Here is a 27,814-nt window from a genome sequence, read left to right on the forward strand (position 1 = left end):
GAACTCTATAATTTATTGATATTTATCATTCAATGAAAATATATTTAATTAACTAAAATTCATTTTATCTTACCAATCTGATTAATTGAATATGAACTAATCCATCAATTATACAATACATTCATTCTACTTATGTACTTGAATAATATTTGTTATATAATTTATAATTGCATTACTTTAATTAAACGCACTTAAGGAAAAAAATTTTGAATATAAATTAATTGCATTAAATATAGTCACTGCATACGTAACATAAAAAACTAGAGATACTAAATTGAATTTCAAAAAAAAAAAAGAAAAAAAAAAAGAATAAAACCATATTTTAATAAAATATCATAATAATTATATTTGTAATTTTTACAAATCATTAATTTATAACATGAATGGAACAACAAAATTGTTTACAAATTTTTTTCAAAAAAGTAGATCTTATTAATTTAACTAATTAACACAGGTCGAAACTGTAAAAATTTATGATATAATAAAGACTATTAATTATCAAATAATAATTGAATAAACGGTTGGATTAAGAGCCTGTTTAGAGTTTACTATACAAGTCAAATGGGGATAGATCCATAAAAAACGGAATCCGACCACCCATGACCCATCAGAATCTCTCTTTCTTTCTCCCCAATGATTTAACTTCTAATAATGATTAAGAAGAAAAAGAAGTCAAAATTACTTTAGGAAACACAAGAAGCACCCCCCAAAATAAAGTAGCACTATAATTTTCTCTTGGACTATCAACACTCACATTGAAACAACCAACCATAATCTATTCTACCTTTTCCATTTCCTTTTAAATAAACTATTACAACAATATTTATAAATTACATAGATATATATATACCCTTCCTCTATCCCTTTTACAAGGTCCCACAACCACTAGCAAAAATTAGAGCCCCCACTAGAAAAGTGCCATCATCATTTCCCACTAACCCCACCAAAAAGAAAAAAAAAATAGCATATCAAGTGAGCTTTGACAATTTTCCTCCTCCACTTGAGCTTGGCAAGACATCAAGGGCCTGCCTGCATTTTTTTTAGGCATTGACATCTTAACCTGTTTTGAGAGGAGAAAAAAAAAAACAACAAAAAAAGCTGGAAAGGAAAGGCAAAAGCAAGAACTATGGCATCTGACTTTGATTGCAATTTGAAATTAGCCAACATCCATTTGGTGGAGTTGGAATGGGACAAACAAAATATGGGACCCCAAACATTTGGTGACTTTAAATGGGACCATGGGATGCTTACCCATTTCGAAGGTCTATGATGGAGGATTTGTTTCTGGCTTCACAATAGTAGATGTATCTGGTGGTTGTGTATGGTAAATTGCAGTGGCCAGTGAGATGGGCATGATGCAAAGTGCCTTTGATTGAAGAAACTGCATGGCAGCACCAACATTTTCTTCCATCAGCTTTGCTACCTGTCGCTCCGTTCCATCGTTCGACCACTTCTCCCACGCTGGTTGGTTTCTTCCATCTTCGCCGGTTTCATCCTATATATCAGGAAGAGCTAACTTAGCCCAAGTGTGAAAAGGAAAGAATGAAATATGTTATATTATCCTCCATAAATATCATGTTTTCTTTATTACCTCAACTGAAGATAGTGGGATATCCGTTACAAGTGGTGCAACCGCACCAGCTCCGCCCAATCTACTCATGCTTAAAACCTGTTAATGATAAAAAAATATTGGTCAATAAAAAGGGCCAAAAGCAATAATAAAATTTCAACCATCATAACATCCATTTTTGTGGACACTCCATTTCAGAATGAGCGAGGAATGCACTACTAAATAAGCCAATGAATATTCTAACTTCTATTGCATGATTCACATCTTTTTGTTATATTCAATTTATAATTTGTCATCCATAGTGGAGGCAACAATATATGTAAATTTATGAGCACACAAAACCGACCTATGAAGTGGGAAACGAGACCCAATCCCCTCATTTCACTGGCACAATAGTATTCACCTAAAGTACCAATAAAATTTGTTGCAGAATTCAGACACCCAATTCAAGAGATCAGCTAAGAAACACACGCACTATCATACAGGTACAGAAGTGGCTCTAAGAATAACTTGTGCATGGAAATTCATAAGTGGTGTGAAAGGCCAGAATCAATTATTCTAATCAAGAACTGCCAATAATACTTTGGTTTTGAAGTCTGCTGATAATGGATGAGAGAATGATTCTTACCAACATCAAGCATTAGTTGACTGACATAGGCAATAATGCACAAACATACAGTATACTTGGAAAAGGGGAACATAAATTACATGGTCCATGCAGTGAGATATATCCAGATGAAATCTTTTCAACTATGAAATAATGGGGCTTTATCATAAAAAGAACAGCACAGTAGGATTTTTGCAATTAATAGGGACACAGAGCTATATTTTGCAATACCTTTACTTGGAGCCTTAAAAACTTCACGTAATCCACAATTTCATCAAGCATGGCAGCTCTATCTGTCTGCACAAACAGTATAAACATCAATATCAACATGATGTAGGCAGTATGCTTAGAGAAACTTTCTCATGGATAACCTCAAAAGTTCTTCCTTTAATCAACCAAAATACTCATTCTACAGATATACTCCAAGAAGAAAACTTATTAAATCTCAAAAATATAAAATTGAGATAAAACTGCTTCTGTTCCAAGGTAATACATGCCATAAGCATAGAATTATACTTTTTCACCTCCTATGGTTGAGTTTTTTGTCTTCTCTCCTCTTCTCTTCTTTCAGTAACCTCATTTTAGACATTCTATCACTTGCATGTTCCATTTATGATACTAAGCTACACTTTTCATTCTAAAACAAGGCACTCTAAGCTGTTATATATGCTGTAAGTCAAAAGTACCAGAGTACATGCTATGATACATTCTCTATCAGACTACAAAAATTTTTTGCATCTTTCAACTAAGATCGCAGTCAGTACATAATCAATGTGCATGCATCAGAGAAAGTCAAGATGCAATGTCTTTTCCTGTGTATATTAACAATAAAGTTATCTCATCTATATGTGTTGTTAAGAAAACCTCACGTGCCACCATTACATCACATCTGTGAGAAAGAAAAAGACTGACCTTGTTGACGCTAGGAACCAGCTCCTGCAATGCCCTGATTCTTTCCGCTATTCTTTCTCTTCGCAACTGTGCCAAATTGAAAAGAATCAAGAGTGTTTATAGCATTACTTCGTAGCTGTCTTTTTTCTTAGTACAGTAGATTTACCCGCTCAGCAATGCTGTGTGGATCTGTGGCCTGTCCTCGTCTAGCTCGCACCCTAGGGCGCATTGTGGGAGGATGTGGGGCTGCAGCTACAGTTGTGGGCATGGGTTGACCATGGAAGACCTGCAAAAAGATGATAATCACAATATGAGGGGCAACGAAGATAGATCTTTTCACCAACAAAACTAAATAGTCTGACTTGCAGAGTCCAACAAATTAAAGGCAGAAAAAGGAAAGCAAGTAACTAAATAAATAAACTGTATATGGATGGTCAATTTGTGTAAGAAAAGATAACATCGAGTTATGAATCAATAGTTCATTAAAGGACAGAATGAGGGCAACACTAGAAAACACCATCTAAACTGTTGAACCATTTTCATCTTTAATTAAAGTTTGATGAATTCTTAACAATAGAGTTAACAATTAAGATTTCCAACCAAACTATTGAATTATATATTATAAGTCTGCCATTACATATGGTGTTTGTTGGCATAGATAGGCAATGTGCTGAACAAACACAAGGCTGCGCATGGCATAGCACTGAATTCTTCCAGTGTTAGGGTCAGACGACTACAAGTTGAAATTAGGCCTCTTGCACTCAACAGGTGTATCCTAAAAACAACCATTAATAATTTTGCACAGGTGATCTTAGAACTGGTTAATTTGATGTACTGCATGGCTTGCTGAGAGAGGAAAAAGCAGTATCTACAACATTAACCAAACACTAGAACGGATTTTATGAAGTGCCTGAAGTTTCACTCTCTTGCAATGACATCAAAAAACCAAGACATCTAGCATTCTCTTTCTATATTCATTTGCTTAAATTTGGTGGTTTAGGAAGTTCTAAATCGTTCAAGATAAATTCACAAAGCCAACAGGCAAATACCCAACCATCACAAATTTCCCAATAAGAAAAATTTTCTCTTGGTTAATTCGATTATCAATTATTCTATATTCTCTTACCAACCAGCTACAAAGCCAAACCAGGAAACATTAGCAAGTTTTCTGCTGTTGACCCCTAAGTATACTTCCACATGAATTGTCCTCAATGCAATATTTTTTGTCTTATTCGAATGATTATAACCTGAGCATACAAACTTTTCCCGTAAGAGGAAGAAAGCTATGTATGAATCATTTGAATGTTTAGCCAACCAATCTTCCTAACAACCCAAAAAGCCAGCAGAGACTTCTTGAGCTGTTTCATTCGTCAAATGTAATAATGACGCTCTCTCTTTCGTTCCCTCATCTAACTCAAGAAACATATCCAATTCCTAAAAATTTCAAGTTTAAGACAACAATTGCTCCTCCTCATCCCTAAGATCACAAACTGACAAATCTGTGCTGCGTTTCCCTATAACCCATTTTCCTTACCGTCATTGCATTTTTGTCCAACTAATCAATCCCTATCACAAATCATTTCAAAGGAAGAAAAGAAGTTTGAAAAAAGAAAACTTAGGCTTACATTTTTCATTGCTGTAGCTCTGCCATCAACGACCTCATCACGAAACCTCTTACTGCTCCCTGATGCCTCCTCAGGCTTCAAAAACCCTCCTTTTCCCTGGTCCAAGCTCAGCCCTAATGGAAACCCATGAAAACCAGCACCTCCTCCTCCAGCAGCGCCAAGGGTAGCTATGTGACTGGAGCCATCACCTGAGCTGAGCTGCAGCATCATCGGAGCTTGAGCAGTTGCGGCACCAGCCAAACCGTCGGCACCAACCAAGCCACCCTCAGCGGAAGCGAAGTTGGGGAGGCCAAGGATTTCCTGAAGGAAGTCGTCAGCAGGAGGCTCCGTGGGATTATTTGCCATGAGTTGGGCGAATTAAAGTGAGTCGAGATAGCAAGTCAGAGCTCCAAAAGAGAATCTACATGAAAAAAATTTGTGAGAGAGAGGAAAATAGCAGAAAGATAGTTTTTTTTTATTTGTTTTTTTAACAAAAAAATTTTTGTAAGCACTTCGAGGTTTTGAAAGTTTCAGCTTTTTGCGTTTGCTTAACTTTGCTTTCTCACTGTGTAAGCATGAGAGCGAAGAGACAAATCGAGGACGAAAAGGGTGCCTTTATCCTGGTTAAAAATGTTGTGCTTTACGTAAAAGGGTTCATTGTGTGACTAATTTACGTCTCTGCCATTTCCTTGTCTTTAATTATTTTAATTAAGGATGGAAATAGAGAGAAATGGGAAATCATCTAATATCTTAGAATATAAATATTTACAATTTTATACTTAATTACAATTGGAGATGTTATTACTATAAAACATCCAAATTAAAATAAAATTTATAAAAAGATCAAGATCGAGTGAAATTGCAAAATTCAATAAAATTCTAACCCTTTAATTTATGTTTTGTGTTGTATTGAATTGAATATTTGATATCCACCCTAAGCTTTCTTAAAAGATTTAATTACTAGCTAAACTAAAAAAAAATTAATTTAAATTAAAAAAATAATTAATTTTATTTACATATGTTTTTAGTATTTTAAAAAGTTAAATAAAAAATTGAATATAATAGACCATATTAATAAAGTAGCTCTTATAACTTGTAAGTAGCATCGGTTTCCTTTTTTCAAAAAAAAAAAAAAGAAAAGAAAAATGTAGTATTAGTTGTACTAGTTTTATATACTTTCTATATGTGAATAGTGAGTACTATCTACAAATAATTTTCTATGTGAATTCACATATATTATGATGACAATTAGTTACTGGATACATAATTAATTTTCGGCGAATAGTGGATTTTTTTTAGAAATAAAAGTATATATTGATAACTCAGGGGCAATAATGGATATAAAATATTAATTGGGTATGAAATTAACTTTAGCAAATAATTTAATAAATAGCACTGATTTGTTGCTTTATATTGTGAAGAGAAGGATATATAAATAAAGATTTTCGTGAAACTTTTGAGATCTAAACATACTAATTCGGTAATTAAGGAAAATTTACCAAAAGAAATGTTGAAATGTTAATAATTAATTTTTGAAATGATTTTAATAAAATGAAAACATTCAAAAATCAATCTGCGTCGCCTGAGAGATTCGAACTCTCGCGGGGAAACCCCATGTACTTAGCAGGCACACGCCTTAACCACTCGGCCAAAGCGACATTAGTGCTAACCGAGAATTTTAAATTTATTGGTAACATCTTAATAAGAAACTAATCAATTTGCTTATAACAAACTTTTCTCTTAGCAAGGCACAAAACACTATCAATTTGGAAATTCACTTGCTCAGACCGGATCTACGATCCACCTATTGAATAAATCAATGAAAATAATAATTTCTTATTAAAACAAATGATATTTTTTATCATACATTATAAAAAAATAAAGTATGAACAATTTTTAAAAAATTTATGTTATTATTGATTTAATTTATAGGTGAAACCATGGACTCAGTTTAGACAATTATGATTCATCAAGTCCAATGATGATTCCTCTAGGATTAAGAGATTCTTAAACTTAGTTACTTCAAATTTGTTAATTAAAAATCCATATCCGCTCTCAGAAATTTTAAGGCAAATATGGCATGTTATTATGATATACAGTAGAAAAATTTCACATCTGTTAACTTCTCCAGTTTGACATCATTTGCCGGCAAGGGTTCCTGTTGGGCATCAGATATGTACGTTTTCACCATTTTTTCTTTTTCTTTTGATACATCATGACTATTTAAATACTGACCTTATCTTCCGCCATCATGCTTCTTATTGACTATGGAATTTAACAATCAAGACTCGATATTCAGATGTTTATTAGGGACAATAAAACAACCGTTCCTCAAATTCATTGCTCGAGGCTTAAAGCAAGAAAATAATAGTCCGAGACTCACGTTTTGCAGAGTTCCAAGTCTCTGGGAATCACTCAAAATTAAACAACCACAGGCTTATATATTTCTTTTCTTTTCTTTTCCCGTTAGGCAATTGGACTTCTTGATGACAATTGAAACCTTAGCCCCGTAAAATAAATAAAAGCATCAACATAGCTATGGTAAATCTGGTGATCAGCCAGAATTAACAATGATTTAAGAGTAATTTTATTTACAACTAATATTAAAAGGAGGTTGTTAGTTTTCCTTCCACTGCCAAAACTCCCTTGACAGCACTTTCTGCAGTTCCATCAGAAACAGCAAAAATCTGCAGGAGCAAAAAAAAAAAAAAAAAAAAAGGACAAAAAATGCAAAAAGCACATCATCTAACTTGTCAAAGTAAATTTTGATTTACAATAATGAAAAATTACCAAATCTAAGGCCACTATAAAAAATTTCATCCTATTTTTCAGAATGCTGGTTAGAAATGCTTACCTTACTTAGAACAGAATATTAACTCATTCATATTTTATTTGGTTTTGGGGCTGTGCAAAAAATTCTTTGGCATTGTGAGCCACCTCAGCCTCCAATACAGCTTCCAACACAATGTCAGATCCTTTTACATCATCTGTCACCACATCAATATGCATCCTTTAAAAATATAAGCTATGGCAAGAATTTTTTCATACTTTCTTTTTTATTTATTTATTAAAGATCCATCCACAGTTCAAGAGAATCAACAGTGGCCATGTACGTGAGAAATGACTGTAATGTAATTGTGCATTGATTTAGGATGCAATCACTAATGAAAATGCTCATAATGTAAATATGAAGCAGAGGCACATGCAACTTTTAATACTATTAATAATATGCCACTGTGACACTGTCTACCAAAGGAAGACAAGAACATGAGGTCAACAAAAACTGGAAGGTTGAAAGACATCGATAAAACTAGAATCAGAATTTAGCATGTGACTAGGAAAATGTACATATATAGTTTAAATATATAACTTATATTTCAAGCCACAATGTTGTGCAAGATCACGAATCTACTAAATCAAGTTCATAGCTAAAATGCAGAAGTTAGCAAGCAAAACAATTTGGTTTTTGTTTACCAGGATTGACATTTTAGCATTCCACCTACAAACAATGATAAATTTAGTAGTTTTAGTTTTCTCAACTTTCCAAAACAACATCAAGTCCAAAAGTAACAGATTTAACTTCGTACTAATCAAAGGGTTCTTTAACAAGCCTTCACGAGACAACCCTTTTGGCCCCACCTTTGAAAGGTAACATTGTTGTTACTTGTATATATGGTTAAATGGGTATCTGCCACAACGCAAAATGCTCACACAAAACCAAGTGGGAACTGAGAAGTTATCTAATAAAGTTCTATTTGAATTCTATGGAAATTTGGGGAAATGACTTGAAGGAAAATTTGGATGCACGTCTTGTTTTCTTCTTCTCCATGTATCCTCTGATTCTGTTTTATTATAGGAAACAGAAACATGAAGATGCTGGAGAAAAGGTCAAGAAAACCATAATGATCTTCTTCTTTTCTTCTGTTATTTTGAGATATGAACACACTGACAGCAAGAGAGAGGAAGGAACAAGTAAATTCTTATATCTACATCATCTCATAGTTTAACTTGGGTTTAATAGGAGAAGGATGTTAATATGAGATATGCTATATGTTCTCTGTTTTAGCCTCCTCAGGCTACAACTAAAGAAGGCACCAAGAACTAAAAGAGGCCTGCTTTCAAAATTTTAGCTCATTTCTCACTGCTTTACTTTTGACAAAGGGTTTCACTGCAGCTATGATGATTTTATCGTCTATGTTATTGCAGATGGAATTGGGATGATCAGGACACGGAAAATGAACAGAAATACCTCATTAATCTACAGCAGAGGAATAAAACATTAGAATACACATAGTTCTGTAGCCCTTTTATTATATAAATAATTCATCACATGTCACGTTGATAAACTTTTAACGAAAAAAATTCCTATCAGTCTATGCATGCAAGCATAATAGAACAAACAAGTCGGAATAGGTGCAATATAAGAGACCATGAGTTAAAGCTAACAAATGGAAGAGTTATAACGATACATCATCCACGAAAACACATGCTCACGCACACACATAAAGAGCCACAATCCTATTTCACTTGCTTCAGTAGCACCAGGACTAATAATGCACCAGACAACAAATGGCATCATTTGTAGATGTAAAGAGAACATAGTAATTGCATCTGATTAAAGATTATTACCTGAGCGTTTTGGTAACATCCCAGCACTTTCAGCAGATACAGGTAGAACATTTGGAAGCCCAGCATCATCAATCAACTTTTCTGCATCTGCACCACTGTCCAACAAGCTAGTCTTCTGGGCAGCAGCTTCAGCCAATCTTGCATAAACGGTTGCTTGGCTGTGCATAGAACATGAATCCGAGGCCTTTGAACCAAAGAGGAAAAAATAAGCGGGATAAAAAATATATATAACAGCAACATAGTGGTAATACAAACACCGCTGCTTCAAGTGAAAAATACGGAGCAAGGAACATAAGTTTGCTTAATAAACAACCTTGGAAAAGGCAGATGTTGCTATACTCCCTCCAATTCTCTGCTCACTGCTTGGCTGGGAAATGGTAACTTTCAGAGTGTTCTCTACATCTTGATTTTCACAAATGCCATTGGCTAAATCCATAACAAAAACAGCTAAAAGTAATTAGAAAATCCCATACTACAGAAAGAATAAACTTGAAAAATTATCAACGAGGAAGACAATACCATTAGAACCAGATGTATTATCAACATTGTCAACAAGCCTCCGAGTTAATGGACCAGGACTCAAGATAGATATGCTTCGAATCTCATGACGTATGGCTTCAAGTTGAGCCATTGTGTCCTGAAGTTCCTTGTGAACCTAAAACAAAAACCATATATCTCAAGAAGCATCAATCAACTTTGCAATAACACCATAACTCCCGCTTCAAAGTGGAATAATAGAAACATGTTCAAAGAAAGTTCTATCTCTTGTTATTTGTTTTTATGCTCTTGAGAAAACAGATAGGCCGTGTTATCTTATTAATCCAAAAATGAATATTATGAGATTATACGTTTTCTGCTCGAGGCATTGCACTGAAAAAATATATATATTAGAAAAAGAAAAAGGAGAAGAATAGCAGGAAATGTAACCTGGCGAGCTTGAGATTGCTGCATAACACTCTCGAATTGGCCACGAGCTAACTGGACATAGCCAATAGCTCGACCGGCTAATCTCCCAGCTGTTCTTGCTATTACTGGTAGATCCTTGGGTCCTAATAATTCAAATGCATTGAACAAACTTCAAAACTTCATTTACATAATTACATTTGTTTTCTCGTTTGAGACGGAGGAAGAGATGGAGGAGTAACCGATTAGTGCAGCGGTGGCTCCAAGCAAAAGAAAGATTTCGCCATAAGACATTCCAAACATTATCGTTAGTAGTTGATTGTGGTTTTGCGCGAAATTTAACCAAATGGTTGAAGATTCAAATCACTATTTTGGATCCGCTCCAGCCATAGCGACAACTTGTGGAAGTTGAAGAATCAAATGCCGCCTTCGATTGGGACCTCGCTCTCGTGAGGGTAAAGATTAGCTGTGACTTATGAGTTGCGACGGTGCTCTCTGTCATTGGCCTCCCGTCGAGACTCGAGATTGTCGTCTTCCCAGGTAGCAGTACCTGAGCTTTGTGTGTTGGGCTGTTTCAAACGAACGAACCTGAAGAAGCCCAACACAAATTTGAATGTACAATTTGGCGTTGGGCCGTAAAATTGGTGCTAATAGATTGGACCCAAACGTCGAATTAAATTAGTTATTCGAATACCCTTTTTAAATTCATTTAAATATCTAAATTCAAATCCGTTTGAAATTTAAAATTATAAAAGAATTAACGGTTATGGATAGACTTAAAATCATACTCTATATCGTTGTGATTCACTGTTAATATTCGTTTCATACAGAAGTCAAATCGAAACTGAAAAAAAGAGAAAAAAAAAATTAACCACATTATATTATTGTTTCAAAAATCACCTGTACAGCTCATTTGTATACTATTATCCATGCATGTTTGCCAAATATGACAAGTGACGGCAAATATAGCAGGATAGCCAAATATGACAAGTGACGGCAGAGCGATAGAGCAGAAATGAATCAAATCAATCCACATCATTAAAATCTGTTATAACAGGACCTCTAAGGAACATTTCCCATCCCATTCACATAGGACGACAAGGTTTCCGTTCAAGTCTATAAGTTACGACAGTTTCATTATCAAAAGAGTAGAAACAAATTGACGACATCAAAACGCTCCGTTTCTGCTTCAAAAACTCAAAAACCCTTCCCTAAATTTGAAAACCCTCTCGTTAACAACTACTCGCACCAAACCTTTATCAAAACCTCTCTTTTGTGTAATGGCTATTGCCGTGAAACCAACAGCTAGCTTCCTCCACCTAAGGAAACCGGAGACGCATCTCTTCATTCGCTTTCCCCCTTACAAATCCGCCGTCGTTTCAACTAGAAGAATCGCTGAAATGGCTGCTCTCACAGTAACCCCGAGCCTTGGTCTGGCTGAAACGTTTTCCAATCTTAAAAAAGAAGGCAAAGTAAGCATCTAAGTGTTTTTATTTTTGTTTTTTCATTCTCTCTTCTCTTTGTTTGAATGGTAATTATCAGAATATTTTATTTAATTCAGTGGATAGCCCAGTAAATTAACCTGCGGGGCATAGTTTAGTGTGTGCATTTCTGCTATGTTTTAGTATATAGCAAGGTTGTCAGCTGCAATCTCTCCTTTCTATGATTTGAGCCAGCTGTTTCCTTTTAGTTATCAATGGAAAGAGGTTTAGTAATCTAGTTATCCTTTGATGCTAATATTTTAAGCCAAATTTTGAAATAGAATCTGCCAAATTTTGAAATAGAATCTGCCAAATTTTGGAGTATTTATCTGACAACAGCAAATTTGGATGTCTAAGGGAAACAATTTTTTTGGGTATTTCGTCAACAAGGAAGGGAAGAGAGTTGGGATTAGAATTAGGGGAATTCATTTGGTTGGGGAAATCAAAGGGGATTTTTGTTCTATTTCATAATCTTGCTTTAAAGAGTATGTCTTTCTGTGAAGGTGGCATTCATTCCGTACATCACCGCTGGCGACCCTGATCTTTCAACCACAGCAGAAGCCTTGAAAGTGCTGGACTCGTGTGGATCTGACATTATTGAATTGGGTGTTCCATATTCTGATCCTTTGGCAGATGGTCCAGTGATTCAGGTTTGATTAATACTTTGTTATCACTGACTTTTTTTTTTTTTTTTTTGAAATTTCCTTACAAGTGTCTCTGATTTGTTTAGGCGGCAGCGACCCGTTCCTTGGCAAAAGGGACCAATTTTGATGCAGTCATATCAATGTTGAAGGAGGTACTAACATTGTATTATACTGTGCCACTTATCTTCTGCAGTAAGACTGAGATGGATTGGTTATGTTTATAGCTATTCAAACCTTGGCACATATTATTTTGGGCATAATGCCTACATCAATTGTCGAGTAATTACATTAGTTGATTCACAACTGAGATACATTAGTTATATTGGCATGTTATTGATATTAAGTCTATATATCTTCATTTTGAGTTATGGTGGATGGTTTACCTATTGTTTTCTTTCCACACAAGAGGCCTGATGCCTTTTATAGATCAAACACTAGTACAAGGAAGTCTTGAAATACATGTTTCCTTCGCAACCCTCCACTGAACCTCTCGAAGCGGGGAGCATTGTGCACTGGGGACATGATGCTATTATGATCTTGAGAGTACCATACCTCGAAAGCTAGCCGTTGAGGTTGGAAAGCCAAGTTCATATGAACCCTGCATTGAAATCCCACATTTCCAACATGGGATCAAAGACAAGTCCCACCCTTGGTCTTGCAACTAGAATCTTAACATTCCACCATGCTCTCTAATGTCGTGTCCACGACGGGTTGGCTTTGTGCTGGGTGGTTGTGCTAGGTTTCCTAACCCTAGGTGAACAATGCAATTCTGGCATCACCACTCACGTTGCTGATAGTTGGTTTTGATACCAATTGTTATGATCTTGGGAGATCATACCTCAAAACTTGCCATTGATGCTGGAGGGCTCAAGTTTATATAAACCCACATTAAAATTTCATACTTACAATATGGGATCTAAGACAAGTCCCATGACTTGTCTTGCAACTAGGTTTCTAACAGGTGCTTTCTATTATGATACTGGTTGCCATTTCAATTATCGCTATACACCCAAAAATGTTCACCAAAAAACATTGGCTCACTCATGCACTTCTTTATCTGCTATTTTATTACATTTAAGTGAATAAATACTAAATAAGAGGCACACAATTTCCCTAGTTACTGCTTTGCTTTGTTGGCTATTGACATCAATGTCCTTATACTACTTCCATTTTTCACATTGCAGGTAATTCCACAATTATCATCTCCAGTTGCATTATTTACATATTACAACCCAATATTAAAGCGCGGAATTGAGAAGTTTATGTCCACTGTAAAAGATGTTGGTGTACATGGTAATGGTCAAGTCTTGTCTGCTTAAGCTTTCAAACTTCTAGTGTCAAGGGTGTCTAGCCTACGTGGTAAACTCTTTAACTAGACCAATGCTATTAAATGGTAAGGTAAGGTGGCTTTTTCTCCTACTTTACCTTAATTGTCAGGCTTTGTAAGATATCAGTTCACTCACACACACCAAAAAAAAAAAAAAAAAAGAAGAAGAAGAAGAATAGTTCGTAAAAAGTGGTACTCAAAACATTAACTGGTTAAAATTCGCTATCATGATTTGGCTATTCCTAATCCATAACAAAGACGTGATGGGATTGCTTTTATATTACCTTAGTTCAATGTCTTGTTTTAGTATGTTTGATGGCATCTTCATGGAGGAAGTGAGAAGAATTGGAATTTTCTTTTTTATATAATTGTATTTGTTAAATCTGATTGATGTGGCGACAATAATTGCTTATGTGCAATATAGTTTGCACTATTCTCTTTTTAACTCATTTTCCATGTGAATGTGGGTATTGTTTGATGATGATGTTTTTGTTAAATGCTTCCGGACTTGTTTGCAGGACTTGTTGTCCCAGACGTACCTCTGGAGGAAACTGAACTTTTGAGAAAGGAGGCTGTGAAGAATAATATTGAATTGGTTTGTCTTCCACTTATATCTATTAAAATTAGTTATCATACCATTTGGGGTATATTGCATTTGGTATTACAGTAGATTGAAAATTCGGGATTGGGGGGAGGGGGTTTCACAATCTTATGGAGTGATTAGAAAGTCTTTTCCTTCTCTTTTTCCCCTTGCTTGAAGAAAAAATGTAATGAATTGTTTGGATAATTACAACTTAACTGCAGTAATTTTGAATCCTGCAGAGACTAATTAATCCAATTTCTATATGGAGTTCTCTATTTTCTAGATCAGGTGTTGCCCGATTATTATAGTGTTGATGGTTTAATCATCCTATCCTTTTTTTTTTTTTTTTTTTTTCGAACAAGATGGTTTACTTTAATAGCTGTGATTTAGTTGATTCTTTTATGTTGCTTATTTAGTCTTTTATATTAAGTTAATTCTGCAAGTTTCAATTGTTAAGCGCATGTGTGAAATCAATGATGAAAAATCAAACTCTCTCTCCTTTCATGCTGCTCAATATTCTATAAATGCATCTAATTGATATTACATTCCAAATTAATGGTTGTCAGGTACTTCTCACCACACCAACTACTCCAAAAGGAAGAATGAAAGCCATTGTGAAAGCATCAGAGGGATTTGTGTATCTTGTGAGTCTTTAGAGATAACCCTTTTTCATAGTTGAGTTACTATATGAACAAAGATTGTGTGCTTCAGGATTTAAGAGTCTCTATGACATCTTCATTTCTTCTGGATTCACAGGTAAGCTCAGTTGGTGTTACTGGTGCCCGTGCATCTGTAAGTGATCGAGTTCAAACCCTTCTACAGGAGATAAAAGAGGTCTGTCTTTATAATCATTACTTTGATAGATGATATTAGTAGTGCAATTTCTAAACTTCAGTAAAATATTCCCTTCAATATATAGCATATTTTATAATTTTCTGGACTAATCCCTTAAGATAAAATTGGTAGGTGAATTCTTCATTTAGTCTTTGCTGAAAAGTGGTTGAGAGAATTTGTTCTTCAGTCTCATCTTTCTGCAAGGGCAATATTCTCAACTTAGCATCCTACTAGACTACTAGTAAATGGTCATGGAACAATTAATCGGTCCAGTACATAGCTTAAGTTTGCCATCTATTGGTATTCATAGTAATATGGGATAAACCTGACCTGCTAATCGAAGAGTTGTATTCATATTCATAAAATAACTGACATTTTGAACTAAATTTCAGGATGCTTTTAAAGTTAAAAAATATGTTCCATCAATAGTAATCATTAAAGGATATTTTATTCAATTTTATCTGACTTGCGCTTCCATTTTTACTGTGACAGGAAACAACTAAGCCTGTAGCAGTTGGCTTTGGCATATCAAAACCTGAGCATGTGAAACAGGTTAGTCCCCTGACATGGATACAACTTCGTCCACAGGTTACTCTTATGCGTCAATGCATATATTTATTACTCTTTCTCTCTCTCTCTCTTTTACAGGTGGCGGGGTGGGGTGCTGATGGTGTCATTGTAGGTAGTGCAATTGTGAAGGTGTTGGGTGATGCAAAATCTCCAGAGGAAGGGTTGAAGGAACTAGAAAATTTAACCAAATCTTTGAAGTCTGCGCTTCTTTGAATACAGTTTTATGTGATCAAATTGAAGATTGTTACTCTTCTTTGCAACTGTGGCACAATTGAAATTGAATAAGAACACATTTTTCTTGTTGTTAGCTTCAAAAATTATGCATTGAGGAAAATTCATGAGCTTTGCTATCATTATCAATGGAGAAACCAACTCCATGGAGTTGTTATATTACTGTAATCAAATAACTTTATCTTACTTTATGAATACTAAGGTTGATCCAAGCATATTTTAGGACAAAATAATCACTCAAAAAATGATTTAGCTTTTGGGCAGGATAATTTCATAACAAAAGTAAGAATAAAAATGAGTAAATTATTATTTTTTTATTAAAAATTCAGTAAACAAAAAAAAAAGGTAAAATTTAAGTTTATATTTTTAGGGTCAGCCTATGCAGACCATGTGAAATGAATTGATTGTTATATTAATTATAATAAAATAATAATTTCTATACTTGTTCTCCATTAGGAAAAAATAATTTTTTCCTCAAATGAAGAAAATATGAGAACACTGGAATAGTTCATAATTTTCTTACAAGTCGTTGAATGGTAAAAGCAATTAGAGACAATAAAGGTAAAAAGTAATAATTTTCATTTTTGTAGAGATAATCACCGTTGACTATTGTCTTATACAGTAAATTCAGCATAAATTGGGTAATGTTTTATAATTTATTCCTTTATTAAATTTTAAAAGTATTAATAATAACGCTAAACCACTACTACTAAATATTGTAATAATAAATATTTTACATAAAAAATTGTTACAAAATAGGATGAAACGTCGGCCGTCGGGTATATGCAATAAGCTGATAGTATTTTAAAAGTAGATATTTCTTACTGGCAGACGAGGTGACATATTATTATATAGTTTTATTATTTTTTAGTATGATAGGTAAATTTGCAAAAATTCTAGAAAGAAAAATGTTTATCAGACATAAGATTTATCCGCAAACCCAGACAAATCGGAAAAACAAAAAAGAAAAGCAAAAATTTCGTTTTGATTTGCTTTGGAATCCACTTGCCAACTGGGAAATAAATTATGGTCCACGGAACCACCGTACCCCACCGATTCCCCTGTCCAATGCGTGACGCGTCATGAAAATCAAGCTTTCAAATATTTTTTTTGTCATTTTGGTATACGTGGCAGTTAACAAGTCTAAAATCACCGTGTAACGTAAAGCATGCGATATTTTCTCATTCTGAAATTAGGCGACGAAGCAAAGCAAATTAAGAAAACAGAACCATTCGATTCGAGGACACAGAAAAGCAAAATCAGTGAAAAAGGAAATAAAACTCATGAATAGTATATTTTCAGTGGATGATTTCTCTGACCTGATATGGCAGAATCCGGTGGCGGCTCATATGCCGGCGATGAGTAGGAGCGCATCGGAGTGGGAGCTTGAAAAATTTTTAGAAGAATTTCCGCCCCCCGCACATGCCCCCGCTTCCTCACCCGCTAGCGGTAACGCTGCCGCTCCTTCCTCCGTCTCATCGCAGTCGACGACGTTATCTAAGCCTCGTAATGTTAACGATGACGTAGTGGAGATCGAAAAGGCTGAAACTCCTGCTCTTCCTCTTCCTCGGAATCGTCCGCCTCAGCTATCGGATCGCTCCTCATCGGCTGCGACTGATTCGGAGGCGTACCGCGCTTCACTCAAGTCACAACTTGATCTGGCCTGTGCTGCTGCGGCAAAGTCTCGGGTATATTTGAACTTTTTAGATATTCAGCTCTGTACATTTAATCACCTCTAAGTTTGGAGACTCATGTTTGATTGATGGAATTTTGTGAATGTAAACGAAGGAGTCGAGTGTAAAACCTGAAGGTCTTTCTTCCTTAGCTGAGGATCAAAGGGTGGCTGCCAAGAATATTCACTCAGGATCACAAGTTTCTGGTAAGAGTTTGCTTCTTAATTATATAAATATATGTACGCAACAACTTTAGTGTTGCAGTTTTGCTTCTGATGTTTACTGTTTGAGATTGTTGATGATCAGAGTTATGAATGAAATGTATGTTCCATAGAGTTGAAAACACATGACAATGAAATAGTTAAAATTGGCAGCAGGAGGGGAAAAATCTTGCATAAACTTGAGATTGAACTAATGATCTTAGTTTCGAGAGCAGTGGCATGCATGTTCGGGGGAAGGTTCGTTTTATAAATTAAAACCCCTAAAGTTTGAGCTTCATGAGCATAGATTTGCATTTCATCTTATTAATTGTTTTATAGATGGACTTTATAAAGAATACAACATTTACTTGAATGGTAATTAACACATTGAATTTGAAGGCAAAATAATTGAAATCAGTTTCTTGATTTCTTCTTGAAGTATGTTGATTTATTAATACATGATGTGCTTATGAGCACCCTGAGTTTCAGTTGATAAACAGCTTAAAAATGCTTAGAAGCGACCTTTTATTGAATCTGCCATTCTCAACTGGCCTAATATATTAGGTAATGGTCATGGCATCCCAAAGGCACAGGTTGAGGCTGATGGTGGATCGCTTCGCCTCCCAGCATTAACCTCTGTTCAGAGAAAACAAGAGGTACCAATGAGGCAAACGACCAGTGGGTCTTCAAGAGAAGATTCAGATGACGATGAACTTGATGGGGATACAGAAACCAATGAACATTTGGATCCTGCTGATGAAAAACGTGCAAGGAGGTGAGCATAATTTCTTGTCTTATTGCTTTGTTTTAGTGATTTTTAGAAGTGTATTGGCAACTTTTTATTTTCTGTTTGTCCTTGCTCGTATGCCTCTTCTCTTTCCATTGTTCCTGTAATTAATAGCAAAAGTATCTGCAAATGATATCTTCTGCCTTACATAATCATCATCATTTTGAGATTATATGATGTCAAGTGGATCGCTTTGTACTTGTAAAACTGGATACTGCCTTGAAAATCTTGCCTAAATGCTTCCTTTGAAAAGTCGCAACCTTGCCTTGAGTAACTAAGTGAATTTCTTCCTTTATTTTGATTTCTTTTTGTTTTGGGGGGCTGTTGTTGTTTTTTTTTGTTTGGGTTTTTGGGTTTTGGTGGGGGGAGGAAAGGGCGGGGAAGGGCATGGAGGAATCTATTAGTTTCATGGATCAGTGAATCCCAATCTAGATTTACATGATATATGTTAGTTTTTACATAAGAAAGGATGACCTTTATAAACTGAAATATTGATGTCTTGATGGTGATTTAGGATGCAGTCAAATCGAGAGTCTGCTAGACGTTCAAGAAGAAGAAAACAAGCGCAGCTGAATGAACTTGAAGCACAGGTCAACCCCAATTCTTTTCTTCAGCACTTGTTTTGCTACTTTTTCAAATCTTAAGAAATGAGTTTATACTTGTGGTATCTAATAGGTCGGTCAATTGAGGGATGAACGCACAACATTGCTAACGCGCTTAACAGACATAAATAAAAAGTGCGACGATGCTTCTGTTGACAACAGAATTTTGAATGCTAATATTGAAACATTAAGGACAAAGGTAAATTCTTGATACCTTTATATTTTTATTTGGCCAATTACTTTATGGTTTCATTTGGGTGTTTGGAATTACTTAAGACTTTATTTTCAGACTTCGTTCCGTAAAGCTGTGATTCCTGTGAAAAGTGGACTATTAATTATGAAATCATGAAAAACCAAATGAATCTTAGGATATCCTATGGGAACTGATTGTATGTGCACACATGTGCTTGCCCATGTGTGTTTATAGCAGAAGGAAACTTCCGTTTCAGTGAAGAGCATCACAAATTCTTGTATGTGTTGCATTAGCGCATTGGAAAAACATCTGCTCCAAGTTGATCCCTCCTAAATAGTTGGACCCAAGAAAGCCAATGCCATATGCATTTGAGGTTGGTTTGCTTGACATCAGGCGTTTATGTTAGCCACAACAACACATTGCTGGTCTGTCAAAAATTGAATGTATTCATATCTAGTCCAGAAACTTCTCAATTTATCTCATTCCTCATCATGAACCGCCACTAGTTATTTTGTTGATCAATTATTTATTTTATTGACGAAATATATGAACCTTCCAGGTCAAAATGGCTGAAGATCAAGTTAAACGAGTGACAGGTTTGAACCCCATGCTTCTAGCAAGGTCCAACATTCCTAGCCTTGGAATGCAGTTTGTTGCTGGCCAAACAGATACGTCTACAAATGTTGCTGGACCAATGCAAACAAACAATAACCATTTCTTTCACCATTCAGTTCCTAATATTACTTCAGGTGCTCATCTCCCCGGAATAAACAGTAGCGTTCCGGTCCCTAACCACAATCTAACACCTCTTGCTGCAAATCCTCAAGGTGATAAAGGAACAAACAACGTTGGTGGAATGGCTTCCATGCAGCAGTTAACAGTTAGTGGGCGTAGCATGGCTGATGCGCCTCCATTGCGGCACACGCAAAAGCAGACTGGTCCTACGGCCAGTCCAGCTGTAGCTTCACCAGCAAGCAACAAAGGGATATCTATGCCAGTTGCAAAGGATAATAAAATGAAATGATTCAGATGCTTCCTCTCCCATTGGTAGGTGGTCAAATTAGGAATTGGAAAAAGCCATTTCGTGGTACAATTATCGGTTCAAATAATGATAGGACTTTTCAACTTGTATTAGGTCTTTTTATTTATGTCTAGTTTTTTAAAAATAAGTAATTTAACCTAATGGATCGTCGGAAACATCTTTGATCAGATCCAGGCTTCCAAGACATTTCTTCTCTGTATCGGTTATTTGAGACATTAAGTAGAAAACAAAAGAGATGAAAATGAATGCACTTGCTGCAGTTTCTAAACATAAAAGGAAAACTAGATGAAAAATTAAAAAAAAAAAAAAATTCTTCACGGGCAGGCAGCCCCATAAGATATACAGCGTACAATGTTTCTTCCTTTCTTCTTTCTTTTTATTTTTATTTTTTTTTCTTTTCCAAATTTGGTACAAGGGTGGAAAACCCAACTAAGTCCTGGTGGCTCCAACAACAAACATGTCTTAGCAACCCAAGAGGCATAAATTACAACCTAAGTCACACACCAGAGCATAATGAAGATAACCTTAGAATTAGGCATGTACATTTGTTGAATTCATTACTACTGAATTTTGGCAGCGGATTGGAAACCTGACTGAACTTTGCTTTCGAAGTGGGCTTCCAGCCTGCAGAATGCACATAAATGCAAGTTTGAACAAAATGTGTACAAAAGTACAAGACAGAAAAGCACAAGGAATGGAATCAACATGCCTGGTTGCACATTTATAATAAATGGTATCAGGCGAGTTATACGTGCGAGCATTGGCAAACATTCTCTTGACATCCGCAACAAACATATCAAAGGTTACATAGTATTGCTCTGATTCTACCCTTTTAGACATTGTCTTCAGGTCTGCATCATGAAAGACAAATGTGTCATGTTTGAGGAGAAAAAGTAAAAATGATAAATCTCCATGGATATTTTCAATAGTTAGGGTCATCATTTTGTTGGGAGCGGCTCGCCCATAGATAGGAAATTTTATTCGAAGGTTTGGGTTGTAGGTAAAAGCTGACAAGGCCAGATACGAATACCAGTTTCATTATTTAACAATATACATAGGTGGTTAATGCAATGTGAATATAATAGTTTGCAAATATAAATAGATCACTAAATGAGCAAGTGTGTTTGATATCTTACCCATGGGATCTTTAATGATATCATAGTAATCAGGGACATCACGAGCATCAACCGGCTCCTTAAATGGCCAAGCATCAGCGTGATCATGCATTGACTATTAAAAATGAAAAACATATTTCATAATTGTTAAATGTTTATGTTGATTTAAAATAAGATGTGGAAAAATATTATTTTCAGGCTTACCTTCAAAAGTGAGCGCATGAATGCAGTCCAATGCTTTTGATTTGTGGCACTGTCTGTAGAAGTATTAAATGCATTGAAACGCGAGTAGCCCCACTGATCAGGAGTCCATCCAGCCTCCCCTATTACAACATTCAAAAAAAAGTTCATATCAATCCTTGAAGCTTTTCCAGTAATAATACCTGATTTACCAATATATCAAAAGCTAAAATAAATCAGCTGTTAAAAAGTAGAAGTTAATATGACAAGTTTAGGTACTTACTCAAGCCAGGAATATCCTCAACCTTGATTATCTTTTTAGGAATACCAACCTCTTTCTGGATTAAAAGAGTTGATAATCAGAAATAAGTAGCAAATCATGTGCTCACTGTGCAATCAGAATCCAATCTGAACATATAAACTACACTGCTAAAAAGGTATGTCATGCCATATTGAAAAAATAAACAAGGAATAAATAGATACAAAAATACTGCATGAGTTGACGAAGGAGAACTTGAATAACTGTTGCCGTTGTTATACCTTCTGAAAATCAATTCCAGGATAAACAATGTGACAATTAGACAGCTCTCTTATCTTTTCATCAATTGCCTATCATTAACAAGCATAACACACATTAGTGTAAATATCTACTAAAACAAAGCTAAAAAATGCAGGAAAGTTTTAGGAAAAAAGAAGTTCCAAAAGCCATATATTGACAAAGCAAATCAAGGAGCTGAATACACTTCTATTGACTCTGGAAAGACATTTGTAATGCATTTCATTGTGTTGATCAAATGGGACGCAATAATATGCAATTGAAACTAATTTCTGCTTGATCCAGAAACTGAAGTTCCATATCTGACATTCAAAAAGAAAAAAATGATTTCTGGAGACTTGTAACTCACTCAGGGGTATTTCAAGGAATGAAAAGTGGCCTTACCCTATAAAAATCCCCAGAACTATATGATCCAACATGTCAAGCATTTGATAAAGGAAGATACATTAACCATGCAGACTCTTTGATCTTCATCATGATTCACGGTTCCAAAAGCATTGAAATCAAATACAATGATTGACATTTGGTACAGAAAGAAGAAATCACATGGACAACGGACTTTTTTATCCTACCTGTCTTTGACGACGAATCATAGTTGATAAATCCGTGTAAGGAAGTTTTGGGTCAATTTTGCATTCCATAAGAATGCCTCCATCATAATCTTTAATATATCTGGGCCAAAAATGGATGGCAAAGGGAAAGTTAAAGAAATGCAATGGATGTTAGCCGAAAGCTCCCCACAAGATTGAACAACCACCCCCTCCAGTTGAAATTAAAGTCAGTCACCAAGCAATTATAATTATAATAAATTGAAAAATTAAGCAGTATTACTTCCCTTCTAAGCTTCACCTCTCACAATTTCCCACTCCCCTAAAAAGAAAAATCATATTCGTAGTAACACCAAGACCCTCATTAAATCTCAAGAATACAGATGTAAATTGAACAATTTAATAGTCAAAGTTATTGATGATGTTCGTAAATTAACAATACCCTTGCCATCGATCTTTGTCCAAGTAAATCTCTTTGGTAAAACCCTACAGGTCAAAAGAGAATGAATTATTAAGATTTGAGACCCCTCATATTTCAAGAGAATGATATATAAAGAACAATATCAGAAGTATCACTTGCAAGAAATATGCCAAAATATCAGCAATAAGATTAACCCTTGATGATCTCAAAAGCACACCATGTCCCACAGATTAATGTCACCACCAACGAATAATGTACTAACATGAAAAAAAAAATTCAAATAAATGAATGAAAGACCAAAATTAACCAGCAAACCGTCATAATTTTCAGTGATAAGCATAATCATATAATCTTGCGTCTCTATCTATATTTTGAAGAGAACTGAAATCAGCTACCATTTAAACAATCACATTACATATTCTATTGGTTATTAAACACTCATTTTTTACTTTCCCAAAATCAGAATCAAAATCAGATTATTGATACACCATTTTCTATACGAACCATACACAACTCATAATAGTGCAAGCTTGTAAGTTTCCAAAGAAGAACAATGTGAAAGTTAACCTGTTTGATGAAATAACCAACAGCATTATTGTCAGCATATGTCAGAAAATGTGTTAGCCCATCCACATCACGTGCATGTTGCTTCAAATGATTCATCAATCTTGTACCATAACCTTTTACTTGTTCATCTGCTGTGATTGCGCAAAAAGCAATCTCTCCAAACTTTTGGCTGTGGTTGCAGGGAAATTTGTCAGTTACCAAACCAAATGAATTTTCAATACACAAATGAAATCATAACAAAAATGTATACTAATACTTTATAGTTCTAGCTAGACAATTACAACATGGATCTTAAATCCCGACGGAATGATTTTATAGCTAAAATACCTATATGACTAAAAAAACCACCAGATTGTGGTTGATTATATCAAGATTAGATTGTTCACTCATATTTATACGAAAATAAAATGAAAAGCTAATTGGAATGATTTTATAGCCAAAAAACCTATATGACTAAAAAAACTCTAGATTGTCGTTGATTATATCAAGATTTGATTGTGCACTCATATTTATAGGAAAACAAAATGAAAAGCTAATTGGAATGATTTTATAGCTAAAACACCTATATGACTAAAAAAACCTCCAGATTGTCGTTGATTATATCAAGATTAGATTGTCCACTCATATTTATAGGAAAACAAAATGAAAAGCTAATAGATGGCCCTTTTGCTTTCTCCCCAGCCTGTGCACTCAAATATAGCATAGCATGTGAATAATATGAATCTTTATCCAACCTGACATACGGACGATACGTGATGCCACCAACAACATGATTATGCCTGATAACCATGACGGATTTATGGCTTCTGTAAATCAAACAAAACATGAGTACATAAATAGTATGATGCGTAGAAAATATGTTACATAACTAGAAAGACATGATATGTGACCTCATCCAAATGTATAACGACCTCATCTCCTGCATGAGATGATGGCCAAATTCCAACCTACAAACTCAGCTTTTGTGAAATGAAAAGATGAAAGAAGGAAGAATGTGATGGTCCCTTCCCACAACCTGACAAGGCCATATGCATGCTCACCTTCCATGATAACATTTTGAAAATTTCTGATTCAAGAACATGAAAATAACTTCATTCCTATCACACAAGGATCAGGTATCAATGGCTACTCTCTAAAATCTGGCTGCAAGGGAAGTAAAATTACTTGTGGGCAACTTTCTGAAGTTGTGCAACTTGTGGATTGTAAAATAAGTTTCCATTTCTGCAAGTTTATCTTAATAAAAACAGTTGTGATGCTTATATCTATTGCTAAAGTTGTAGAATCGCACTTGACTAGGACCTTTTTCCTCTTTAAAGTTAAACCAGAAGAAGATACGGGACAATCTTCTTTATCTTATCCTTGCTCTATTTGGTTTTTTTTAAAAAAAAAAATCACTTGCAGAAGATGTTATGGAATCACCTATCCATCACAAGGCGGACAATATACTCCTTGGGCATGTTGGGCAATTGCCTTGCAAATATATTCTTCAATCCTATCAGCCTGAGGAAAACATAACAGGTGGATTCATAATTTTCCAAAATAATCAAAGATAGCAAATAGATGTTCATATAAGGAAAAAGATGGACGCAACTAAAAATTTTGAAGAAAAGAGAACAAGATACCAAACCATATGCTCATCAATACCATCATTTGAAAGACATACAAACTTGAGTCTTCCTGCTTCCTCCTGAAACATTCCAAATTGTTGAACTCGTCAAAGTTTACAGTTTACATAATACATATAAAAGGCAACTGCCACAATTTTTTTAAAAAGCCATAAAAATTAAAAATTTGGTTAACAGTTATCAAACTTGGTTAACCTCTTTTCATAAGCTGTTGAACATGATACAATACAATTACTTCACTTTTTTTTTTTTTTTTGAAAATCCTCTAACAGAAAGGGCTGAACTTTAAGAGAAAATACCGAAATTTATAAACCAAAAATCATACCTCTCTCTTCAGATTTTCTTCTCTAGCGCTATAAGCTCCACTAGTTTGCAAATTCTCCGTAAATATCTTTACTGCATCCTCCTTGGACAGGGATGGTACAGAACCAGCCGTGGTACAACCCATGGCACCTGTTCCCGCGGGTCCACCATCCTTCCCGCCATCCGACTTTTCTATCTTCACCGTCGAATTTTCCGCCTTCAACTTCGTATTACGAGCTGAAGACCCTCCGCCTCCACCGGAGCCAGCTCCGGTGGCCGACGCTCCGGCATTAGTCTGCAGACGGGCGGCGGTGAATGTGCGCATGGAGGAGTCATTGTCGAATTCATCCTCATCATCGTCAACCACGGCGTCTGAATCGTCAGCGTCAGAGTCGGAGTCAGCACCACGGGCCGATATACTCTCCAGGTCGTCGTTGGATGTGAGCGCGCCGTCCCGCGTGTCTGCAGAAAAAGAAGAGGGAGCAAATGGCGGCGCGTGGTCTTCAGACGCCGCAGAGGCAGCTGCCGCTAGCTTGCGCTTATGAATAGACGAAGTGGCGGAAGCAGAAGCAGAGTGGGAAGGGGACGGAGACTGGGAGCTTCGAGAGCGATTGGGTACAGTTAAATGAGAGTGACTGTCCATGGAATCGAATTGAGTGACTCGGTTGGGAATTTGAAAATTGGCGAATTAGGGTTTGCAGAAAGATTGGAAAGTGGAAAGGACGACGATGAAGAAAGACCAGTAAGGCAACTGATGTCGTTATTACAGTTGGCCCACGTGTTCGTTTTACTTAAACGGCGACGTTTATTAAATTCAAAATCTAGTGAGCTATTGGGCTTTCCATAGCACGTTTGATTTTGAAGCTAGAGAGTGGCCCGCATTTTTCATGCATGCCCAAAAAATTCTGGACACGAATTTATTGGCTTAATCTCACTACTACGAGGGTTCATCACCATGGCACATAATTTTTCATAATAAAAGATAATTGTCCTTAATTAATTAATTAATTAATTAATTTTCCTCAAACAATTATTTTTTTAAGAAAAACCTTTTTTGAAAGAGAAATAATTTCTCTAATCCTTCACCTTAAATCACTTATGGAACGTATATAAAAATTAGAATAATTTATCATGTTTTTTATAAAGGGTGCATCTATCCCTATTTTGTATGTGTTTAGTATTCTTTTCAACATAATATAATTTCTCAAATTTGTTTAGTTTTTTCTTTCAAAAAGAAAAAAAAGTTTCTCTAAAAGATAATAAATCTACACGATATTCGGATTATATAATAATAATAATATAACAACAATAATAATCTAGTAGCAAAATATTCAATATAAGGGGATGTTGGTATTCACATTTTGTATTGGGTGATTTCTTTTCCTCTTGTAACCATTTTCCATTTGCTTTGCTTTTCTGGGAAATCAGCCATAGAAGAGAAAAGGTAATGAAAAAGAAGAACTCATTTAAAGCAATAGGTTTATAAACGGCATTGAAGAATTGTGCTTTGCCCTTTTTATATTGTAGGAGCAAAGGTCATTAAATAAAATGTAGGATGAAGCAGCAGGAATATTAATGTTGATCTTGTAGGAATTATAGTAGACAAGACTGCAGATCTGGTTCCAAAGAAGGGTGGAATCAAAATCTGTTTCAAGTGATTTTCAAGGTGGTTCTGGAATTATTAATTTGGGTTCGGTTTTAGTTTTTTTTTTTCAATTTTATAGGATGTGCGTGGACATTTTTTTTTTTATGTTTAGTCTAGAATTGTGATTAGATAACGCTCTCCAATTTGTTTTTAATTTATTTTTTCAAATTTTTTTAGTTTTGTATTTTTTTTATCAGCAAATAAATTTCTTAATATTATTAGAAAAGAGAAAACTGAGAAAAAATTTAACTAATTCATGAATATAATCCAAGTGAATAGACTTTCCCGATATATCCAAACTAAGACCTGAATCAGTTAAACAAAACCCAAAAAATAACTGAAAACAATTATGATAAGCTTAAATTCTTCATTCTTAGAATTTTTTGCTGTTTCAAATTTAAAACATAAATGACTAAAACCAGCGGTCATAGTTTGAAATTAAAAATCGTTAACCACAACTACTAGAAATGCTTTATATAGCAA

General features: G+C 35.1%; 5 protein-coding genes and 1 non-coding gene across 9 annotated transcripts; 2 read left to right on the forward strand and 4 right to left on the reverse strand.

Moving 5' to 3' along the window:
• Positions 1-755: 755 nt before the first annotated feature.
• On the reverse strand, positions 756-5,333 carry LOC105649906 (transcription factor UNE12). 3 transcript variants are annotated; one of them, XM_012236733.4, is made up of 7 exons: positions 5,226-5,333; positions 4,694-5,093; positions 3,235-3,354; positions 3,090-3,155; positions 2,409-2,474; positions 1,592-1,669; positions 756-1,495 (listed from the first exon to the last, which is right to left on the reverse strand). In XM_012236733.4, exons 2-7 carry the CDS (start codon positions 5,036-5,038, stop codon positions 1,265-1,267), a joined length of 906 nt encoding a protein of 301 aa, XP_012092123.1. In that variant the 5' UTR covers positions 5,039-5,093; positions 5,226-5,333; the 3' UTR covers positions 756-1,264. The 3 variants fall into 3 exon arrangements, with proteins under 3 accessions (XP_012092123.1, XP_012092124.1, XP_037492116.1); XM_012236734.4 differs by having other exon boundaries at positions 756-1,029; positions 1,252-1,495; positions 4,694-5,268; XM_037636188.2 differs by having other exon boundaries at positions 4,694-5,267.
• A 915-nt stretch (positions 5,334-6,248) lies between these two features.
• On the reverse strand, positions 6,249-6,330 carry TRNAS-GCU (transfer RNA serine (anticodon GCU)). The gene has a single exon. It is a non-coding gene; the product is annotated as a tRNA-Ser (tRNA).
• Positions 6,331-6,974: 644 nt separating this feature from the next.
• Positions 6,975-10,748, reverse strand: LOC105649907 (uncharacterized). Its single transcript, XM_012236735.4, has 7 exons — positions 10,447-10,748; positions 10,229-10,350; positions 9,821-9,956; positions 9,615-9,727; positions 9,302-9,485; positions 7,527-7,659; positions 6,975-7,359 (listed from the first exon to the last, which is right to left on the reverse strand). Exons 1-6 carry the CDS (start codon positions 10,505-10,507, stop codon positions 7,550-7,552), a joined length of 726 nt encoding a protein of 241 aa, XP_012092125.1. The 5' UTR covers positions 10,508-10,748; the 3' UTR covers positions 6,975-7,359; positions 7,527-7,549.
• A 609-nt stretch (positions 10,749-11,357) lies between these two features.
• Positions 11,358-15,960, forward strand: LOC105649908 (tryptophan synthase alpha chain). Its single transcript, XM_012236736.3, has 9 exons — positions 11,358-11,676; positions 12,189-12,335; positions 12,416-12,481; positions 13,514-13,622; positions 14,175-14,251; positions 14,806-14,883; positions 14,996-15,073; positions 15,566-15,625; positions 15,722-15,960. The coding sequence occupies exons 1-9, from the start codon at positions 11,485-11,487 to the stop codon at positions 15,854-15,856; spliced, it is 942 nt and encodes a 313-aa protein (XP_012092126.1). The 5' UTR covers positions 11,358-11,484; the 3' UTR covers positions 15,857-15,960.
• Positions 15,961-17,063: 1,103 nt separating this feature from the next.
• Positions 17,064-20,555, forward strand: BZIP25 (basic leucine zipper 25). Of its 2 annotated transcripts, XM_037635964.2 has the most exons (7): positions 17,064-17,562; positions 17,663-17,753; positions 18,312-18,522; positions 19,049-19,124; positions 19,210-19,335; positions 19,889-20,078; positions 20,157-20,555. In XM_037635964.2, exons 1-7 carry the CDS (start codon positions 17,158-17,160, stop codon positions 20,351-20,353), a joined length of 1,296 nt encoding a protein of 431 aa, XP_037491892.1. In that variant the 5' UTR covers positions 17,064-17,157; the 3' UTR covers positions 20,354-20,555. The 2 variants fall into 2 exon arrangements, with proteins under 2 accessions (XP_037491892.1, XP_012092128.1); XM_012236738.4 differs by having other exon boundaries at positions 17,066-17,562; positions 19,889-20,555.
• A 156-nt stretch (positions 20,556-20,711) lies between these two features.
• Positions 20,712-26,444, reverse strand: HAG1 (histone acetyltransferase of the GNAT family 1). Its single transcript, XM_012236737.4, has 13 exons — positions 25,709-26,444; positions 25,381-25,445; positions 25,178-25,258; positions 24,493-24,564; positions 23,759-23,927; positions 23,213-23,256; positions 22,795-22,894; positions 22,207-22,275; positions 21,950-22,004; positions 21,691-21,809; positions 21,508-21,601; positions 21,081-21,222; positions 20,712-20,995 (listed from the first exon to the last, which is right to left on the reverse strand). The coding sequence occupies exons 1-13, from the start codon at positions 26,327-26,329 to the stop codon at positions 20,932-20,934; spliced, it is 1,695 nt and encodes a 564-aa protein (XP_012092127.1). The 5' UTR covers positions 26,330-26,444; the 3' UTR covers positions 20,712-20,931.
• Positions 26,445-27,814: the final 1,370 nt, after the last annotated feature.

This window comes from Jatropha curcas, chromosome 5 (assembly GCF_041381405.1).
Source record: "Jatropha curcas cultivar XTBG-Jc1 chromosome 5, XTBG_Jcur_1.0, whole genome shotgun sequence".
In the NCBI taxonomy this organism is placed as follows: Eukaryota; Viridiplantae; Streptophyta; class Magnoliopsida; order Malpighiales; family Euphorbiaceae; genus Jatropha; species Jatropha curcas.